We start from the raw sequence: 20,356 nt of genomic DNA, 5'->3' as shown, positions 1-20,356 counted from the left end.
TGGTCTGTGGTGGCTTCCGTACTCCAACAGCAGAAATGAATGGTTGCAACAGCAAAAATACGGCCTGCAAAGCCTAAAATATTTACCATCTGGTCCTTTACAAAAAAGTTTGCTTATCCCTGGTCTAGTTCAACATTTGTCCAACATAAATAAAATGCAAACTGCATGTGTAATTTTAAACTGCCTAGTAGCCATATTGAAAAACATAGAAAGAAACAGGTGCAATTGGTTTTAATAATATATTTTATTTAAGCCTATATATCCAAAACATCATTTTAACATGTGCTGTTAGCCAAATTTCAAGTGCTCCATAGCCATTTATGGTTAATGGCTGCCATATTAAACCATGTAACTCTAAAAAAGCAACCAGGGGGAGCTGTTGGGGACCCATTCTACAGAAAATCAGGTTATTTTTTTAAAAGACATTTCCAGAACATTACAATGGGTCTAAATTGTGGCAGTTAAAATAATCCTGTTTATTTTTTTACTCATTTTACAGACAAGAAGTGTGGAAAAAGAATTTAAAACCAACCAACAGAATAATAGACAAAAAAGACCTTCCCTCGTTAAAATCTGATGAGGTAATGAAGAGTTCTGCCATGTAAAGATGATTTTAGTAAGGTTGTTTATTTTCTACTTTGAAGCTAAATTCCTCCCACTGCAATTTAAACAGTTTTTATCTTGTTTTATCCTCAGCAGAATCTGAGAAAAGCAGTTCCCCATCACTAATATGATATTGTATTCCTTTAAATCCTTTAAGACTCTGGTCCTCTCCTACCCCAAAGATTTTTCTTTGCCTAGCTGCACAAATTCAACTCCTTTGGCCTTTCTAATTGGACCCGTTTTTTAAATGTTTTATTGTATTTGTTGTTCTCTTTAAAACCTTCTCCTAAATCTATATGCACTCTTCAAATGCAAGAAGGAAAAGTGGACACAGCATCCTAATAAATGCAAAGTATTGCCAAACACAAAGAGCTCACCACACAGATATTACATGCTATTCTTCCTTTTAAACAGTTCATGCTACCATTCGAAAATATTTCACTTGTCTCTCACTGAAGTCCATACCAAAAAATTCTGAAACACAGAGTAACCCTACATTGTTCCAAATTTTACAGGCTTATTGTCCCTCATTTTTCCCAGCTCTGAAATAAGTGTGATTCCTCTTCGATAAATCTGATTTTTTTTCTTATGAAAACTAATGAAGCATTTTACTATATTAACAAAAAGGAGAATGGAGAATTTATAAGCATTCTTGAAATTTTATGCTTATCAAATTCATAAATAAAAGATTAAGATAAAACAATCTTAAAGACTTAAGTCTAAGACGGTGAGAAGAAGATATGCAGTACATAATTGGAGAAGATATAACTTAGGAGAAGCACAAATAAAAATAGCTCTACTCAACAGTAAGCTCAATAATAAGAGAAATAAAGTACATAGAACAAAGGAGGTGATAGTCTTGTCTAATTCAATTCTCCACCTCTGTAGAGAGTAAAAGTTGGAAATTGCAGTCATCTAAGGTAAAGGACAGCAGCTAGGAAATGAAGTTGGAATCAGCCTAAGAGTAGGAAAACAAGACCCCGGCATTTTATTGCCTCCTGGAGTCAAGAAAGAAACAAAATTATATAAAGAAAATGAAATCTATATATACTATTATCACTACCTAAAGGGTAGCTCTGAGGTCCTGCAAGAAACAGCAGTCAGTTTACCTTCTGGGAATTAAGCTAGTAAAATAGGTACTTGATGAATGAGATTTGCTCTTGCAGACCTTAGGCATATGACATGCACGAGTCAAGAGACATATCCAAGTTCTCATCCACTATTCTAGCATATAATTTCCACTATAAAATACAAATTCTATTGTGAAAGAAAAGCAACAAAGCCGCATTAAGATGGGAATGCTTGGCAGTCAGCTGGGCTCACTCACTGGGCTTTATTTACCCCAACTTTAAAATATGTAATAGAAGTGTGGTTCTGTCTCCCACTTTAGGAGACTAAGACCCTATCACTTTCAACTTCAGTTGTGAATGTTAAAAAATTTCATCATATTGATATAATTGTCCTTATAAAACATGACTTCCTGAGAATTCCCTGGTGGTCCAGTGGTTAGGACTCCGAGCTTCCACTGCAGGGGCCACAGATTGGAATCTAAGGTCCCACATGCCACACAGCATAGCCAAAAGAAAAAAAAAAACATGACTTCTTCTTTCAAGTTAAGAACATGAAAAACAGATTTGGAAAATCCAAAAACAATTAGACTAAATGAGAAAAGGAAAGAAAGGGGAAAAAAAGCTGCAGCCTAATCACTGGTTTTAACATCTGCAGGAGAAAGCATAAACAAAAGTAGCTGGCCTAAAGAGAGAAATCCAAAATTTAGAAATTTTTCAATGTATATCAGCCTTGACCAAGGGAGATAGTACCCCATGGACTGAAAGCACAGACTGCATTATCTTCTTAGAGCTCAGTGAATGAATACCCTGGGGCTCTGACTCCATGCCCATCAAGGAATCCTCTGCTAAAATTCCACCTCCCCGCTCTCCCTCATGCCCTGTAGCTTTGCTACTGTGAGACTGTGCTGAGCAATGAACTGCCATCATATTTATCATTATACATTAAAGAATTGTCATTCTAGTTTAAATATTCATTTCTTGGGTGTTTGGTTAGTATGACTCAGTTCTCAAAAGGTTGACAAACTCTGGCCTCACTGATAAAATCGAAATCTAGTCTTTAAACTGAAAAAGCTGAGGCTCATACGCTGGTGCTCTCACCTCCACCCCCGCTGCAGCTTTGAGGCAGAGCTTAGCAGCCAACTGGCCTTACTTAAAAAATGACACACCCTTTTGCCTCTAACTACATACATATACATGACATAAAATAAAGTCTTATTTAAAGTCCTTATTAATGTTACTTTGAGTCTTCATAATATCATTAAAATAACGGAAAATGTTAACAACATAAAAATCAGCTAAAATTTGACTTAGAAACCCCACTTCTGGAAATATATCCCATTAAATAACACTAAGTATTAAAAAAAAAAACTTTAGGTTCATAGTTGTGTTAGTCCTAAACTGAAGCATAAAAAACAATCCATATATTAAGGAAATCCATAAGGAAATCCATAGGAAAATAAGTCATATCAGTATAGTATATACACAGTATAGAGCATGATGCAGCCATTAAAAAGAAATAGACATTATTATGAAAATATGTTTACATAAAAAATACTACATTATATATACGCATATAAATGCCACAGTTGCAACCTGAGGAGGGGATATCTTGGAGGTGTAGATGAGAGAAGAATGGAAGAATCCCTTAAAGAAATCAGATTAAATTGCTATGTCATGTTTAGAACTGAAAAATAATCAAACTCATGCAAATTTCTGTGACACAGGTTAACGTGGCTTGAGAAAATGAATGTAAACTCCATCATTGTGTGTTAACTGAGGCCTGGAATCCTAAAGAGCTAGTGACCCTAGAGATGCTGAGTATACCAAAAGAATTGCCCAAACAACGATCCAGTTTTTCTGATGGTTTTGGGTTTATTTGTAATCAGCATTTTAAAAAGAGGTCAAATACCCAAGTGAAAAAAAAATTGATCCCGACCACAGAATATAATTTTCCCCCCTTTTCATTGAAAACCATCTAGAATTCAAGGATTAATATAAAACTGGCTCAATCTTGATAAGCCAGGACCTGTCTTATCAAAAAAGAATGCTGTAGTCATTCAAAACTAATAATCACTCAAAAAGTTATCCTGATTCACCCAAGATCGCTTGGTAGGTACGCCTGGTAGATGTGATCATCTCTGAGTTCTTATCTTTGTACTGATATTTAATGGCCACATATTTATGAAAGCACTTTACTTCTTACTCAGGGTTGATAATGTTCTTTGTGAGCAGCAGCTTGATTTGAACTTACCTTACATGAAGACTCCACCTGCAGACCAGGGCAAGGTATTGGCCCAAACTGGTAGGAGCTGGAGGACCTCTGTTCTACACTTTTGTGCTTACGTGTCTCTGAGGCAACTTGAAGTACAGATTCAGGCTTTAGAAGCTGTGAATCATCACAACAATTAAGAATAATCCTTGCTCTTTCTCCCGTTTCATGTCTTTCCAAAGTGCCTGGAAAACAAGATTAGAAATAAAAATTTGTGCAAAATATTTACCCCCAAATAATGAAAAGAAGAAACCACTTGTAACACAAAATCACAATTCTTTAAGTTATCATGCCTTACTATCTCCTTGCAACCAAAAAACAGCCTGGAGCTTTCTCTAAATTATTCAAATCATCATATTACAAAGGCTGAAATTATAGACTTGAAAAGCTCATCTTCCTCTTTGTGCTTTTTCGTCCACTGAAATCAACAGGGCATTCAATAGTCGTTAACAGTAAAATCTCATTATACAGTATGCAAGTGATCGATAACAAACAACTATGGAATATTTTAGTGCTGTCCCCTAGCGTTCCAACTCACAAACAACAGAGAGTCCACAGTGCTTTGCTTGGGTTCCCAACCTTAAAATGTTTCTATTGGTAATACAGCATTTATGTGAATAGGGGAAATAAGAACAGACTTACTTGGGCAAGTACCCTCAGCTTCAGGAATTCAGGCCACTCTAGGGTTTTGTTGCTGGTGGTGGTATTGCTGATATTGTTGCTGTTATATATTTTGTCTTTTATTTCTTATTTTATTCGGAGAGTAAAACATTATTTTGCCCTCTTCTCTGCCATTCTTGCAGTTTCAGAATTTCAAAGTACTGGCAATTTCAATTTACAGTTAAAAGGAACAAGTATGAAATAGAGCAAAAGTATCAGAAAACAATTCACAGAGAGTGTTTTTATAAAATACAATGTTATGACACTCAGTGGAATCTTGGTAAGGCATCTCCCTGTGAACTGCTTTCCCTAGTCCCCTAGAGGGCATATTTCTGGCAAGTTATACCACACCACAGCAGCTCCGCTACCATCCAGTGACCACAGCTATAACCTCTCCAGCAAGGTCAGGATCTTAGCCCTGGGGTTGGGGAGGTCTCTTCCTTGGGCAGCTATCTCAGCTCTAGGGTAATGGCTGCTCCTTAAATCTGCTATTCCTATACTCTTTAGTTTTCTTTAGTTCTTATTAACCTGTCCCTCCCACTGAAATTCTTTATGGTGGTTACTAATTTTTTAATGTTAAATGATCTCTATTCAAATTACTATGTCATTTCTCTCTCCTGATTCTATCCTGATTAATATTAATATATCACAGTAAATCACTTCTGATGCAGAATGTTCCTTTAAATATATTCCTGGAATTATGGAATTTACATGACTTCAGAGATATACTTAAATTGTTAGAGAGGTTCAATAGCAAGAACAGTAGTCCTAATGTAAATAGTAACCTAGGCGGCAGGGCAGACCCCAAGGAGGTCCAACACAGGATGCCTTTTTCAACTCTAATAAGCTGCCTTTGGCAAGAGACAGAATAGTCACTACTGCCTGATATTAACGAAATATCAGAAACTGAAGGCTTACAAAACTGCTTAATTCAACTTCTAATTTCAGGGGATCTTTTCCTTTCCAAAGTGAACTCAATTAGTTTTTTTTTTTTTTTTCTTTTGCACTGTACTACATCAAGAATATGATTGAACTCACACCTACTCTTCATTTGGATCAATCTGAACATGAAAAGGAAATATGCAGAGACATATGTGAGTTAAATATTATTGAAAGTGACAATACCATTTCCTCCCTCAAAGTAGATGTGCAAAAAATAGCATAAAATCTACCCCAAGTAAAATATTCATTGTATAAAATATCATAAAAAAATCATAAATATCTTGCGTTTTTTATATGAGGTTTTATACAATTTGTTTTAATCCTAACTATACAATAGTACATTAGAGAATGGAAACAACCATAAGAGAGCTTAGAACAATTAACATGCTATGGGAAAATGAAGGAAAGATGTTACTGGCAAGTATTCCAAGCAGTTTTCAAGGATCCAAAATTACGTATTCCTCAAAAAGCCAGTGCACAGAAACTTCAGAAGCAGCCAAGATCCCCTTTGCAGAGCCTAGGTCCATATTGACAATATTTCCATTTGTATATCCTGCTTTCATCACTAATTCAAGCACCCCACAGCATCCCTAATCACATTTTCTTTTTTTACACCAGAACTTTCTCTGTGGCCCCCTTTGGAACCGTGTGCCTAGCTGTGGTCCTCTCTATCACCAGGGTTGACAGCCCTGAGACATCACTGCATGGTGGGTAAGAGCAGACTCAGCACCAGCCTGCCTTGCACTTGAATCTTGGTTTTACCCTTACCTGTTGTGTGGTCTTGGGCAAGTCATTTCATTTCTGTGCCTCAGTTTCCTCATCTGTGCAATGGTGATATTAATCCTTCTTACCTCACTGGGTTACTATGAGAATTCGATTGAGTAGACATGTAAAACGTCTTAGAATAGGTTCTGGCACACAGTGGGTGCTGTGCCATATGACAGTCCTCCTCTGACATCAGTGGGTTCTCACTCAGCCCCTCATGAGCAGTTTAGCTCTGTGGCTCTGGGTCTGCCTGACACCAGGCCTGAGCTCACTGAGCATAAGATCAGCGTGGTCCCCCCGCCTCCTACCTGAGACTCGAAACTCCTCCTTGCCTCTCAGGGTAGGTTATAATCAAAATCAGAGTGGGATTATACATTTGCCTTACTTTTTAATCCTCCTCAGTGAACCAGGCTGGAGTCTGGCCTAAATTAAAGGCTAGATAAATACTTCTTAATGGATTATATGACATCAGCAACCTGGCTAATGATTTTTCACGGTGGCTACACTTGGGATTAAATCCAAACTCCTTGACCCACAAGTCATATTCTCACCCCTGCTTCCTCCCATGTCATCCTCCCCTTGCTCACAAATTAGATTTTTTTTTTTGAGAAAAGATCTTTGAAAATAAATTCTCTCCTGCTAGCTCCATCTTTCTCCTTAAGAATTAGCTTAAAACCTCACCTCCTCAGAGATGCTTTTCTAAAGTAAATTCTCCTCTGATGCATTGTTTTCTATCTCAGCTTCTTTACTTTGCAGAATTTAACACATTTGTAATTGGTATATTTTATCTGCTTACTTAAATGCAGAGCTGTCTCTCTACTCGATGCTAAATTCTTTTTGGCAAGTATGTATTCTATGAGCTTGGTACAAAACAGAGCTCAATATGTGCTCATTGAATGAATAAAACAAATTTTACCCTTTTCTTGTAGCAGTGGAAGGAGGTGGCTATGAAAGCATCAGAGCATGCCAAGGTCTCAGAAGAAAACACCAAATTATACCCATTATAAACTTCAACCCTAGAGCCCAGGAGGAGCCAACACTGGGAAAAGCAGCATTCACATGCCTGACGCCTGTCCCAGGTCTCAGCAGTGTGGCCAGGTCCTTCCTGATGTCCCAAGAATCTGGAACTGGAAACACAAGTAAGTCTCTCAATGACATATTTTAATTTGACCTGTGGAGTAGCTGCTTGCTAGCTACTAAATGGTCCTAATAAAGAGGGCACAGAGGAGATGTTTCTGTTTCCATCCAAACAGACATGAAAAGTTAACAGGTACAGTTCCAGATAGCAATCAGAGCAGAGAGACAAAGGCTTAAATTAAGCATTATCAGCAGATGAGTGAGGATTAAATCCCAATGAAAGGATGTCATTTTCAAGAGAGTTTGGAGGGAGATTTGTCAAGAGACCAGCATAAAACCTTTAGCAGTTTCTGCACATAGAGAGGAAAGGAGAGAAGGAAAATTCAGAAGCTGTTGTAAATCAGTATGTTGCTAAAATACAGTCATATTTTAAGTGCATTGGGATTGTCAATTATTTATAAGGCATCTATAGCTTTTTTGTTTTGTTTTTAAATAGGGCAAATAATCTACCTTGTAATGTGCCTGTAATGAAATCTGATTTTGAAGTATCAAGATATTTTAAAGCAAGACATTTACTAGGAAGGATGCTGCCTTCAATTGTGATAGAAAAACAAGGCAGAGGGTAAAGAGAATGCATTTAGATGATAAAATATCCCTGATATGTCATAGACTTGAATATCTACATAAAGAAAAGGAAGGAGTAGTAATATTCTACACTTGATTCCCTTCCACATGATCAGAAGTTGCTCCCTTGATTTTATTTCTCTTATAATCTTCCCATATTTTAAATACTTGCTATCTTCTATCTAAACAGTTTTTCAGCTCCCACTAATATGTGCTTTCCAAAATCAACAAAATTATCATAGCCTGCTACCAATTAATGAATAGCTTTAAATTACATATTTAAAAGCCCCAGCCAGATAAACTTTGCTCTACAACCTAACATCTAGATCAACTAAGTCTGTAGGAAAAGCAATAGCTGTAATCTCGTAATGGACAGAAATGGTTAAAAAAGAAAACATAATCACTTGATGAATACATCTGCAAATAATGAGTAAATTAAGATTCAAAAACAATATGCAGATGGGTTAACTTTTTATCACATTGTACAGAAACATTTTATTTCCTTAAAAATTATATGTAAATAAATTTGAGACAGTAATTGATTTATTATAACTTATGGTGTTTTTCTTCAGAAGAACTCTGTAGAAACAGCATTACTACAGAAACATAAAATCCACCCAGCACAGTAAAATCACATATATTATAAACCAACAAATTTTAAACAATTTGCTTAACCAAAAATTTTTTCTCAAGTAAATATTGTGCTTATTATGGGATTGTGAAAAAATCAGAATTTGGTAAATAATTCCTATTATGTGATTAGTAATTAATATAAATTGCACTTATATGACTAAAGCTTAACATTAAGAACATGTGAGTGGACACATCATAGAGTTAGTCTTTTTTCTACATCAGGTAGGCATTTTCTAACTGAATCCACCACAATATTGGGCAGTAAATAAGAGGACAGTTATATTTGAAAGTGACTCTCTCTAAAAGAGAATAGGCCAAAATAATGGCCTCGCTACCAAATCTTGTAGTCAAATTAATAAAATCACCTTTCAACAAAACAGCTGACTGACAGCTGTAATCCAATTCCACATATCAAGGAATCTGACCACTGGGTCTGTTGTAAGATTTACCATTTATCTTCAGTTACACATGAAGTTCATTGCCTTGCTCGCAGAAGTGTATGGAGATCGACCTGGTGCCCCCTTCCTAACAAAACCATTTCATAGTTACTGCATCTTACTCCAGAAAATGTATAACTGATGGGGGTTCTGACCAGGGACAGGGGACCCTGGAGGTATCAAACTTAGCTAACTAGAAAATAAGGGAAAGGTGGGGATAGGTGATGGATCTGAAAACATTAAACGAGGCATGAAGACATGTACCTTCATTCCTAAATGTATTTGAATATAATAAATTCAGCTGTAAAATAGATTGCCAAGGAGGCAGCTCATTTTGCTCTATATAAAAGTCCTAATATGATAAACTCACGATTGGCTTCACATCAACCTTCTGTACCTTAAGGGTATGTAGAATACATTTTCACAAAGTCTCTGACCACCACGACCTTAACTCCAGCTCTGCCACTGCCTCTGGCACATTCAAAGAAACACTGGGATTTATCAGCTGGGCCACCTCAACACTCACATCTAATTCTGATCACTGACCTCCAGAAAAACTGAATAAAGGAGTGGGGATGGGGTGGGGTGAAAGAAAAAAAAGGACCAAAATACATCGAGGTTTAAAGTTGTTGAGGTATAAGGATTACAAATAATGCATTAATTTTAAACAAATTTGAAAGTAGCGTTTTTTGGATAAGGTATTTACTTATTAAATATTCCTTCTTTTTAAACATGTGCTAACACCATAGAAGCTACTACGAATAAATTTCAATTTTTAACCTCATTCTAAGACTTCATATAATTTTAAAACAAATTTAAGAAGTGAATGTTTATGGAAAAGTATTTCTATATTATGAGACAAAAAATATATTTAATTAAGTTTATAATTACCTATTATATACAAAACATTAAAATTGGACTGCCTCTAAGTATTGTAAAAGGCCATTCACTCTGTATTTTTGATTCTTTTACACCAGACATGCTTATTTTTTACTTCTAAAATATTTCAAAAATAGACTTTTTCCTTTCATTTTCTTGGTTGAAGGTTAAGTTACTTAGGGGATACAATATCCCTAGAGATTTGACTCTATCATTTATTCACTTCTGTTGTCAGTTAATTTAATTAGGTGTTTATTTGCTGAGTTGATCTGGAATTTTTCCTGGAAAAAGGAAGAGTATTGGACAAGGAAAAATCAGAGAACAGTCTCCTGAATAAAGATGCTGGCTGGGTGAGGGGTGAAGTCATATGGAAAGTCCCTTTTTTCTGGAGGGATATGGTGATCATGGGAGGACAAAAACCTTTTGATTGCAATCAATTTCCCCTTGGTACATGGCAGTGGTTTCCTTTAGGCAAAGAATGGGTGATCAAAGCTCCAGCAGGCATGTCAGCACCAATTCTCAGTGTACCTTCACTATAATCCTGGCACCCCGGTGCCACTTGTACAATTTCATGCCATGTTTCTGTACCCAGTTACCCAAAAAGCTTCTCCTATTTCTTCATTCTTCCATTCTATGGGTTCATTTACCCATGGGGACCTCGAGACACTAACCTACCTGAACACCAATATGATAGGTAGAATTCTACGAATAACCCCCAATAACCCTCATCTTTTTGTGATTCCTTCCCCTGTGAATATGATGATAGCACTTCAGTGATTATGTGGTTACATGGCAAAAACTAACACTTCAGATATAATTAAGGTTTCTCCCTTAAAATAGGGAGATTATTCAGGTGGGCCAGGCCAAATTAGCAAGAGTTTTCTCCAGCTGGTGGAAGAGGGGGACTAGAGAGATTTAAAGCATAAGAAGGATGCAAAGTGCCATTGCTGGCTTTGAAGATAGAGGAAGCCACAAAGAAGAATCAGGGAGTGGCCTGGAGGAGCTGAGAGTGACAGCACCAACAGCCAGCAAGGACCTCATACCTACAACCATAAAGAACTAAATTCTGCCAAGGACTGAATGAGCTTGGAATTGAATTCTTTCTCAAAGCCTCCAGTTCAGAGCCCAGTTAGTTGAACCTTGAATTTGACCTTGTGAAACCCTAAGCAGAGAACCTAGCTGAGCTCACCTGGACTGACTTACATAACTGTGAGTTAATAAATGGGTATTGTTTTAAGTTGCTAAATTTGTGGTGATCTGTTACGCAGCAATAAGAAACTAATGCAGGTAGGACTTGTGGCAGTACTTTTACTTTGGACCACAGATTTAGACCTCAAGTTTTGTTGTTGTTGTTTTCACTATTTTACATGTGAAAGTCCTGCTTCTTAAGCAAAATAAATAACTAAATATATACATGCATAGTCATAAAAACAAATAAACGTGAAGGCTGGCTAGACATTCCATACTTTTTAATAATCCCCTTCTCCTACGTTCATACTCTGAGTATTAGAAACCAGGAGTAGATTCACTAAATAGCTGGGATTGAGCAATAATATACCACATCAAAAAAATGCCTTTTTAAAACTCTGAATTAGGCTTCCCTGGTGGCGCAGTGGTTGAGAGTCCGCCTGCCGATGCAGAGGACACGGATTCGTGCCCTGGTCCGGGAAGATCCCACATGCCACGGAGCGGCTGGGCCCGTGAGCCATGGCCGCTGAGCCTGCGCGTCCGGAGCCTGTGCTCCGCAACAGGAGAGGCCACAACAGTGAGAGGTCCGCGTACCGCAAGGGGGAAAAAAAAAAAAAAAAAAGCTCTGAATTATTTCAGAACGAATTATATGTAAGATATGTTTTTTCTCCTCCTTTTTAACATCATCATCATCAAAACTGCCATTAGCTACCATTAATTAAGTACACTTTAATCTTTGCTTAGCACTTAATACACATCTTATTTAATTCTTAATGCAGGAAGGTACAAAAAAACAGAGGTTCAGAAAGGATAAGTTTCAGGGGATTTGTGTGTGCTGTGGTTGAGGAAGTGGTCAGGGAAGGTATTTTGACTAAAAGCTAGGAAAAGGCAAGAAGAATGCTGTGCAGTAAGGTACATTTCTACCACAGACCTTGAGGCTTGGCATCTTCAGGGCTAAGTTTAAAGTAAATCATGTTTGGTTGGCAATAAGGAGAAGAGAACTAAAGAAAGTGTTTGACTGGCAAGGTAGTCAGGAAAATTTTCAGCAGGTCATGTAAAAGATGATAAAGATTCCAATCCATCTGGCCCTAAAGTATATTTTTAAATGTTTTTGGTACTTCTGAAATATACTATATAATTCCATGTTTTACTGGAGGCTTACAAAATAAATGTAGAACATAGCTTATCTTTCAAGTGATCCAAGTTCATTACTAGACACTTGACAATATTGAGGTTAAGAAGCAGTAATGCCCTTTGGAATTACTGATCAGGACTTTCATGGAATGGCTATTTAGTTTACTTATATAGCCAGTGGTCTTTGGTGTGTTCTTAACTCTATAGAACCATTTCCTTTTTCTTATTCTTTAACCAGAGCATTTTATCCTACTCTTCTCACCACCATCACTGTTTCTATAGTATATAATCCACTGCCACTTCCTCTAAGTGATTTGTATGTAGTTACATATGGCATCAACAATTGTCCTACCCAGTTCTGAATTAGAAAACATTAATGAAGCATCATTCAGCCTTAAAAAGAGAGGATATTCTGACACATGCTACAACATGGATGAACCTTGGTGACATTGTGCTAAGTGAGATAAGTCAATCACAAAAGGACAAATACTGTACTGATTCCATTTTTATGAGGTACCTAGCGTAGTCAGATTCAAATTCATAGAGACAGAAAGTAGATTGGTGTTTGCAAAGGGCTGAGGGGAGGGAGGAATGAAGACTTTTTTTAAATAGGTACAGAGTTTCATTTTTGGAAGATGGAAATGTTCCCAAGATGGTGAGGATGGTTGCACAACAATGTAAATGTGTTTAATTCCCCAGAACTATGCACTGAAAAATAGTTACAATTGTAAAATTTCTGTTATGTGTATCTTACCATACAGAAAAAGCATCTGTGTTGGTAAAATAGCCCAAGGAAAATACAAACAAAAGGAGAAGGACACTGAGAACAGACTCAGGAAACAATAGAGAAAGAGCATACACAAGTAGGATAACCTGGGAAAGAGGGGCTATTGGCCATCAGGAGAAGGCAGTATCATGTGAGGCTGAGGTTGGAGAGAGAAGAGAAGGACACTGATGACAGAGTGCAGACAAGTCAAGTACTTGCCATCCAGAGAATGACAACTGGACTTGGCAACGAGGTGACCTCAAGAACAGTTCCATTAGAATAGTGGAGGCAGAGCCAGATTAAAATGTGTTAAATAAATGGGAGGCAAGAAAACAAAGACACAGAGTATACATGGCATTTTGTAGAAAGCTATCAAATACTTTGGGGAGAATAACAGAGAAAGATAACAGAAGCCCATAATTCCTTATTCAAAACATTTGAGGTACTTCCCTGGTGGTGCAGTGGTTAAGAATCTGCCTGCCAATGCAGGGGACACAGGTTCGAGCCCTGGTCCGGGAAGATCCCACATGCCGCAGAGCAATGAAGCTGGTGTGCCACAACTACTAAGCCTGTGCTCTAGATCCCGTGAGCCACAACTACTGAGCCCGCGTGCCACAACTAATGAAGCCCACGCACCTAGAGCCCGTGCTCCTCAACAAGAGAAGCCACCGCAATGAGAAGCCCACACACCGCAACGAAGAGTAGCCCCTGCTCGCCGCAACTAGAGAAAGCCCGCGCACAGCAACGAAGACTCAACGCAGCCAAAATAAAAAATAAAAAAATAAATTTATTTAAAAACAAACAAACAAACATTTGGGACCATAGTGTTTTAGAATTCAGGATTTTTCAGAGTTTGCAGAAAAAAGATCATGCGCAAATGCATATTGTAAAACAATTATAGCAGAGCCTGGAAGAGCAGACAGTAATCAAACGTGTCATATATGTGCAGCAAAAAGAGAATACTCACACTTCGTGGAATAAATAACCTCATGTGAATTAAGGTTTGGTTTTGTTGCCTTACCACAAACTAATAAAAAAAAACAAAAAACTTTTGTTTTCACAGCTTTTAAGTTTTAAATTGCGGCTAGAAGAACGTGGACCTTTATTCACAATAACTGATAGCCAGGAGACCAGAGCTAACGAAAAAGATATTTTCTGAAATAAGTTGGTAGGGTGCTCAGTTTTCTATAGTATAGGATATTGGATCATGCATTTGACCTCTCCTTATCTCTATTCAGATAAGCTAAGTCATCTAATTCTAAACTTCCAGTTTTGCTGATTGTTTTATTTATATATTATTAGATTATAATGTATTAAAGATTCTTTTAAATCTAGTATTTAAAGAAAGCAAAACTTGCTTTATAAAAATCATTGATGAGGGATAGTTTCATTAACAGGCCAAACTTGGGAAGGCAATCATGGATGTGAAAAATGAAGATAAGAATATGTTTTAAGAATAACAGACATAAAATAAGAAACATGTAAAATGTGATAATCCTAACTAGACTTAAAACTGATGCTTCTGGAAGTAAGAGAAATGTGATGACCAAAGAAGGTTAACCTCCAGTGCAAATCATGGGTTAAAAGTAAACTGTCTTACCAAACCTTCTTATTCCAGTTCTTTTCCTGGTTCTCAATTTCGACCTGTCAGCATAAAGTACAATTCGTTTAACTAACGTTACAAAAACGACTTGCTATCCCCTCAAACAATGAACAAACTATAAGATGACATCCTGTGTCCCTCAGTGGAGCTTCTGTTACTCTGACTCTTCCAAGTGGCTGAAACAAATCCGTTATCTTCTTTGGCCTAGAGTGGATGGAATCCACCTGTATTTGAATGTGAAAGGGAAAAATAGTGGGCCAGTCCTGTCGCAGGGCTTTTGTCAAGGCTGAGATTAGCAACCAACTTTTTGTATGGCACAAGATAAAATCTGACAACATTCCCGTAGTCAAATTCCCTGCTCACCACCCAAGCCAAGGACTTGACCTTTGGATTTGTTTTCTCCTGATTCAACCCTGGAAACACAAAAGACCTTTCCCATCAAATCCTAACAAGTAAGTTAATGGTGGAAGTTGGATATTATTGATACCCTCAGATGAATCAAGTGCGTTCAATATCCTTTATCTCTCAGCCAAATCAGAGAACCCACTTTCCCAGAGAATAACAATTATTACAGTCCACTGAGTCTTGCTTTTCCAATCGTTTCTGTGGCAGCTGGCTACTGTGAAGTTGTTAGGGAATTGAAAGGAGGCAGCATGGGGAGGGGCAGATGGCTCCTTTGGGTTTATTTCACCAAACATGGCAGCTGTGAAACCCACTAATGTTCCAAGTGTTCATATAAAATGCTCGCAAAAGGGGCCAAGTTAAGGAAGAGCCACAGAGCAGCCTTCCTGATGTGTTCCTGTTTTTGTTGCTATAGAATAAGCTCCTGAGAACATTAAATGCAGATTTGTAACTAACATATGCAGCCAGCACTTGATCCAAAATTTAATCAGACTGCAGGAATAAGCCAAAACTGATTATTGCAAGTATTTTCTTTACTAAAATAAAACCCAGAAAGATAGCAGCTGACAAGGGAAATAATAAAAGCAGTGAAGCATGGCACTTAATTGGTGAAAGTAATTTTAAGAGCAAAAAGTATTTATTTTTATGATTAGAATGAGACTGTATTGATGTTCATATTTTTTTCTGACCATACAAAATGCTCCAAAGACAACCTACAAATACCACAATATGACTAATACATATTAACATGCCAGAAGATTAAAAAATGATGAAGTTGAATAATACATTAATTAAAATGTATACACACACACGCATATTCCTGTATGTGTGTTATCAGATAAAAATTAATCATATACTGTAGAATTTTAAAAGTCATCTGGGGTATCTAAAAACAATATGGAGCCATATTCACATAAAGTATAATTTTTCAATAAAATGTAGAAAATTGTTCAAATGTTTATAACAAATGAGGATTGAGAAAGAAACAAATCCAAATTTGGGAAAAGAAAATTATTTGGGCTTCTTTTGTTAATAGATTTTCAATGTGATATATGGATTTTTAAAGAGCACAGCAGAAACTACCCCATGAAGATTATTGTTTTCTTGAATTTGTCTACATCCTTGGAATTTCTTTACTTTGAAAGCTTATAAAATTATAAAATCAAATGAAGATTTATATAATTTCACCAAAGTAGAGGTTCATGTTCACTACATGGAATTACAGAAGATTCCTGTGGGGGGGTGGGCAATACATTCACACGTGTGTGTGTGTGTGTGTGTGTGTGTGTGTGTGTATTCACATGCATGTAAAAGGAGTCTACCGAGGCTTAATATGGAAGTAAAAGAAAATATACAATGAGACTCATATGCCTCTCTTCAGTGCTGCACTGTTAATTGTTGGATTTAATTTGGTTGAAAAATAAGGTTAAATTCTTTATTATTATTGTATTTTTGCTCTGATATTTTTTAAAAAGGCAGATATCGATTTATACTCCCCAACTGTACTGCTACCATTGAGTAATTCTGATGCATCCCACATTACAAATCATTTAGACCAACAGGGAATTCTTAACCATTTTTGTGCCATGAACCCCTTTAGCAGTGGGAATGCCAATGAACCCTTTCTCACAATTAATATTTTAAAATGTTGGAAATAAAATACACAGGATAATAAAGAATATCAATTATATTGAAATATAATCATCAAAATAATTTTTTAAAAAATTATATGCTTCTTTATTAATGTATTTAAATAGCAAGAACTAGTGGTGGGGCTAAAAGTTTACGACACTGATAAACATAAATGATACTTTGAGATACTGGCAACAATTGTAATGTGATATGAAAATTACCTGTGATGTCTATTGTTGAGAAAGTCACAGGTATTGCTAATACTGCTGTGAAATGTTTCCTACATTCAAAATGGAAAGAAATACTTGATTTCATTTAGGGTTTAAAAAAACCTCTAAAGACCCCCATTATACATCCCGGTTGTTATATCAATAATGAAAATAATGAACTAATAATTGGATAATGCCTTATTAAACACTTTCACAAACCAAAATAAATATAAGCATATCTCTGTATAGATTAATATGTAAAAGGAAAAAACATTAAAATTATAATATGCTAACCATTAATGATTATCAACAAATTTTAGAATTCTACTGCTTTTAAAAATGTTTCCTTTATACTATCTGTATTTCTGCGTTTTCTTATTTATATTGAGGTGAAACTGACATAACATAAAATTAACCATTTCAAAGTGTACAATTCAGTGGCATTTAGTGCATTTACAATGTTGTGCAACCACCAACTCTCTCTAGTTTCACATTTTTTTCATCACCCCTGAAGGACAACCCAATACCCATTAAGCAATCGTTCCCCATCTCCTGATAACCACTAATCTACTTTCTACCTCTATGGATTTGCTTATTCTTGATATATCATATAAAAAGAATCACAAAATATAAGATCTTTTGTGACTGGCTTCTTTCACTTAGCATAATGTTTCTGAGGTGCATCCAAATTGTAGCTTGTATCAGTTCCTCATTTGGATAGATGATAATTTCATTGTATACACCATAATTTGTTTATCCCTTCATCCACTGATGAACATTTGGGTTGTTTCCACCCTTGGGCTATTACAAACAGTGCTGGTACAAACATTCACGTACAGGTTTCTGTGTAGATATATGTTGTTATTTCTCTGGGTCTATACCTAGAAGTGAAATTGCTGGTTCATATGGTATTTCTGGTTAAATTCTGAGGAATTGCCAAACTGTTTCCTGCAGTGGCTGCACCACTTCATATTCCCACTGGCAATCTATAAGGGTTCCTATGTCTCTGCATCTTTGGCAAATTTGTTATTTTCCATTTTTTTATTATAAATGTGAATGTGATGTGGTATTTCATTGTGATTTTGATTTCCATTTCCCTGATGGCTAACATGTTGATAATCTTTTCATGTGCTTGTTGGCCGTTTGCATATCTTATTTGAAGGAATATCTATTCAAGTCTTTGTCCTTTTAAAAATTGTCTTGTTTGTCTTTTTATTATGTTGTAAGGGTTCTTTATACATTCTGGATATTAAACATTTATGAGATATATAATTTGCAAATAAGTTTATCCATTCTGTAGGCTGTCTTTTCACATTCTTCATAATGTCCTTTGATGGGCAAAAGTTGTTAATTTTTATGGAGTCCCATTTATTTTTCTTTTGTTGCTCTGGTTTCTTTTTTATTAGCACAACCATGTGATATATATATATATATATATATATATTTATATATATATGTGGATAGATAGAAATAGATATATAGATATTTATGTATATAAATATATGTGTAATATATACACACATATATGTGGTTAACTAATAAAATAAAGCCAGCATTCTCACACATACTAACTTCTCACATCTCTTCTGCAGCATTGTATTAAGTATCATCACCATCACCATGAGGAAACTAAGGCTTTGATCAATTTAGTGATTTGCCAAAAAGTGCACAAATTAACAGTGGCACAATTTTCTGTCGCTAAATATTGGGCAGGAACATTAGTTTGATACATTAGGAGTGAATAATGAGTCATATGGAATGATTTATGCTTACAGAAGCTAAATATTTTTAAATTTTTTTCCCACAAGAGGTTTTATGTCTTATCCAAACTTTTTCCAAATTCCTTTTTAGTAGCCATAGATTAAATTATTTTGCATTTTTATTGAAGTATAGTTGATGTACAATATTATGTAAGTTACAGGTGTACAGTATAGTGACTCACAATTTTTAAAGGTTATACTTCATTTATAGTTATTATAAAATGTTGGCTATAGTCCCTGTGTTGAACAATACATCGTTTAGTTTATTTTACATATAATAGTTTTTACCTCATACTCCTCAACCCCTCTGTTGCCCCTCTCCCTTTCTCTCTCCCCACTGGTAACCACTAGTTTTGTTTGTTATATCTGTGAGTCTGTTTCTTTATTGTTATATTCACTAGTTTGTTGTATTTTTTAGATTCAACATATAAGTGGTATCATACAATATTTCTCTTTCTCTAACTTATTTCACTTAGCATAATATCTTCTAAATCCATGTTTTTACAAATGGCAAAATTTCATTCTTTTTTATAGCTGAGTAGTATTCCATTTTGTACATATTGATATATACCACATCTTCTTTATCCATTCAACTGTTAATGGACACTTAGGTTTCATGGCAACTGTAAATAATGCTGCTATGAACTTCGGGGTGCATGTATCTTTTCGAATTAGTGTTTTTGTTTATTCAGATATATACCCAGGATTGGAATGGCTGGGTCACATAGTAGTTATATTTTTAGTCTTTTGAGAAACCTCCTCACTGTCTTCCACAGTGGCTGCACCAATTTACATTCCCACCAACAGTGGACGAGGGTTGCCTTTTCTCCACATCCTCACCAACATTTGTTATTGGTGTTCTTTTTAATGATAGCCAATCTGATAGGCGATATCTCATTGTGGTTTTGATTTGCATTTTCCCTGATGAATAGCAATGTTGAGCATCTTTTCATGTGCTTATTGGCCATCTGCACGTCCTCTTTGGAAAAATGTTTATTTTTTAATCAGGTTGTTTTTTTGATGTTGAGTTGTATGAGCTGTTTGTATATGTTGGACATTAACCCCTTTTCAGTCATATCATTTGCAAATATTTTTTCCCATTCAGTAGGCTGTCTTTTTGTTTTGTTGATGGTTTCCTTTGCTGTAAAAGCTTTTAAGTTTAATTAGGTCCATTTGTTTATTTTTGCTCTTATTTCCTTTGCTTTAGGAGACAGATCCAAAAACTATTGCTATGAATTACGTCAAAGAGAGTTCTGCCTATGTTTCCTTCTAGCATTTTATGGTTTCCGGTCTTACATTTAGGTCTTTAATCCATTTTGAGTTTACTTTTGTATATGATATTAGAGAATTTCCTAATTTCATTCTTTTAAATGTAGCTGTCCAGTTTCCCCAGTGCCACTTATCGAAGAGACTCTTTTCTCCACTGTATATTCTTGCCTCCTCTGTTGTAGATTAATTGACCATAAATGTGTGGGTTTATCTCTGGGCTTCCTATCCTGTTCCATTGATCTATATTTCCGTTTTTCATGCCAATACCATACTGTTTTGATTACTGTAGCTTTGTAGTATAGTCTGAAGTCAGGGCACATGATTCCTCCAACTCTGTTCTTCTTTCTCAAGATTGTTTTGGCTACTTGGGATCTTTTGTGTTTCCATACAAATTTTAAGATTATTTGTTCTAGTTCTGTCCAAAATGCCATTGG

At 36.0% G+C, this 20,356-nt stretch overlaps 1 protein-coding gene across 1 annotated transcript in view; it reads right to left on the bottom strand.

Moving 5' to 3' along the window:
- Positions 1-20,356, bottom strand: part of WDR72 (WD repeat domain 72) — a 189,525-nt gene that overhangs the window by 129,639 nt on the left and 39,530 nt on the right. Inside the window, exon 13 of the mRNA XM_060003747.1 lies at positions 3,925-4,127. Within this exon, the coding sequence (XP_059859730.1) occupies positions 3,925-4,127 (203 nt within the window). The remainder of the gene's footprint in view (positions 1-3,924; positions 4,128-20,356) is intronic.

Source organism: Delphinus delphis, chromosome 2, assembly GCF_949987515.2.
Source record: "Delphinus delphis chromosome 2, mDelDel1.2, whole genome shotgun sequence".
Lineage (NCBI taxonomy): Eukaryota > Metazoa > Chordata > Mammalia > Artiodactyla > Delphinidae > Delphinus > Delphinus delphis.
The sequence above is the reverse complement of the archived record's forward strand: the minus strand, read 5'-3'. Positions and strand labels throughout refer to the sequence as shown.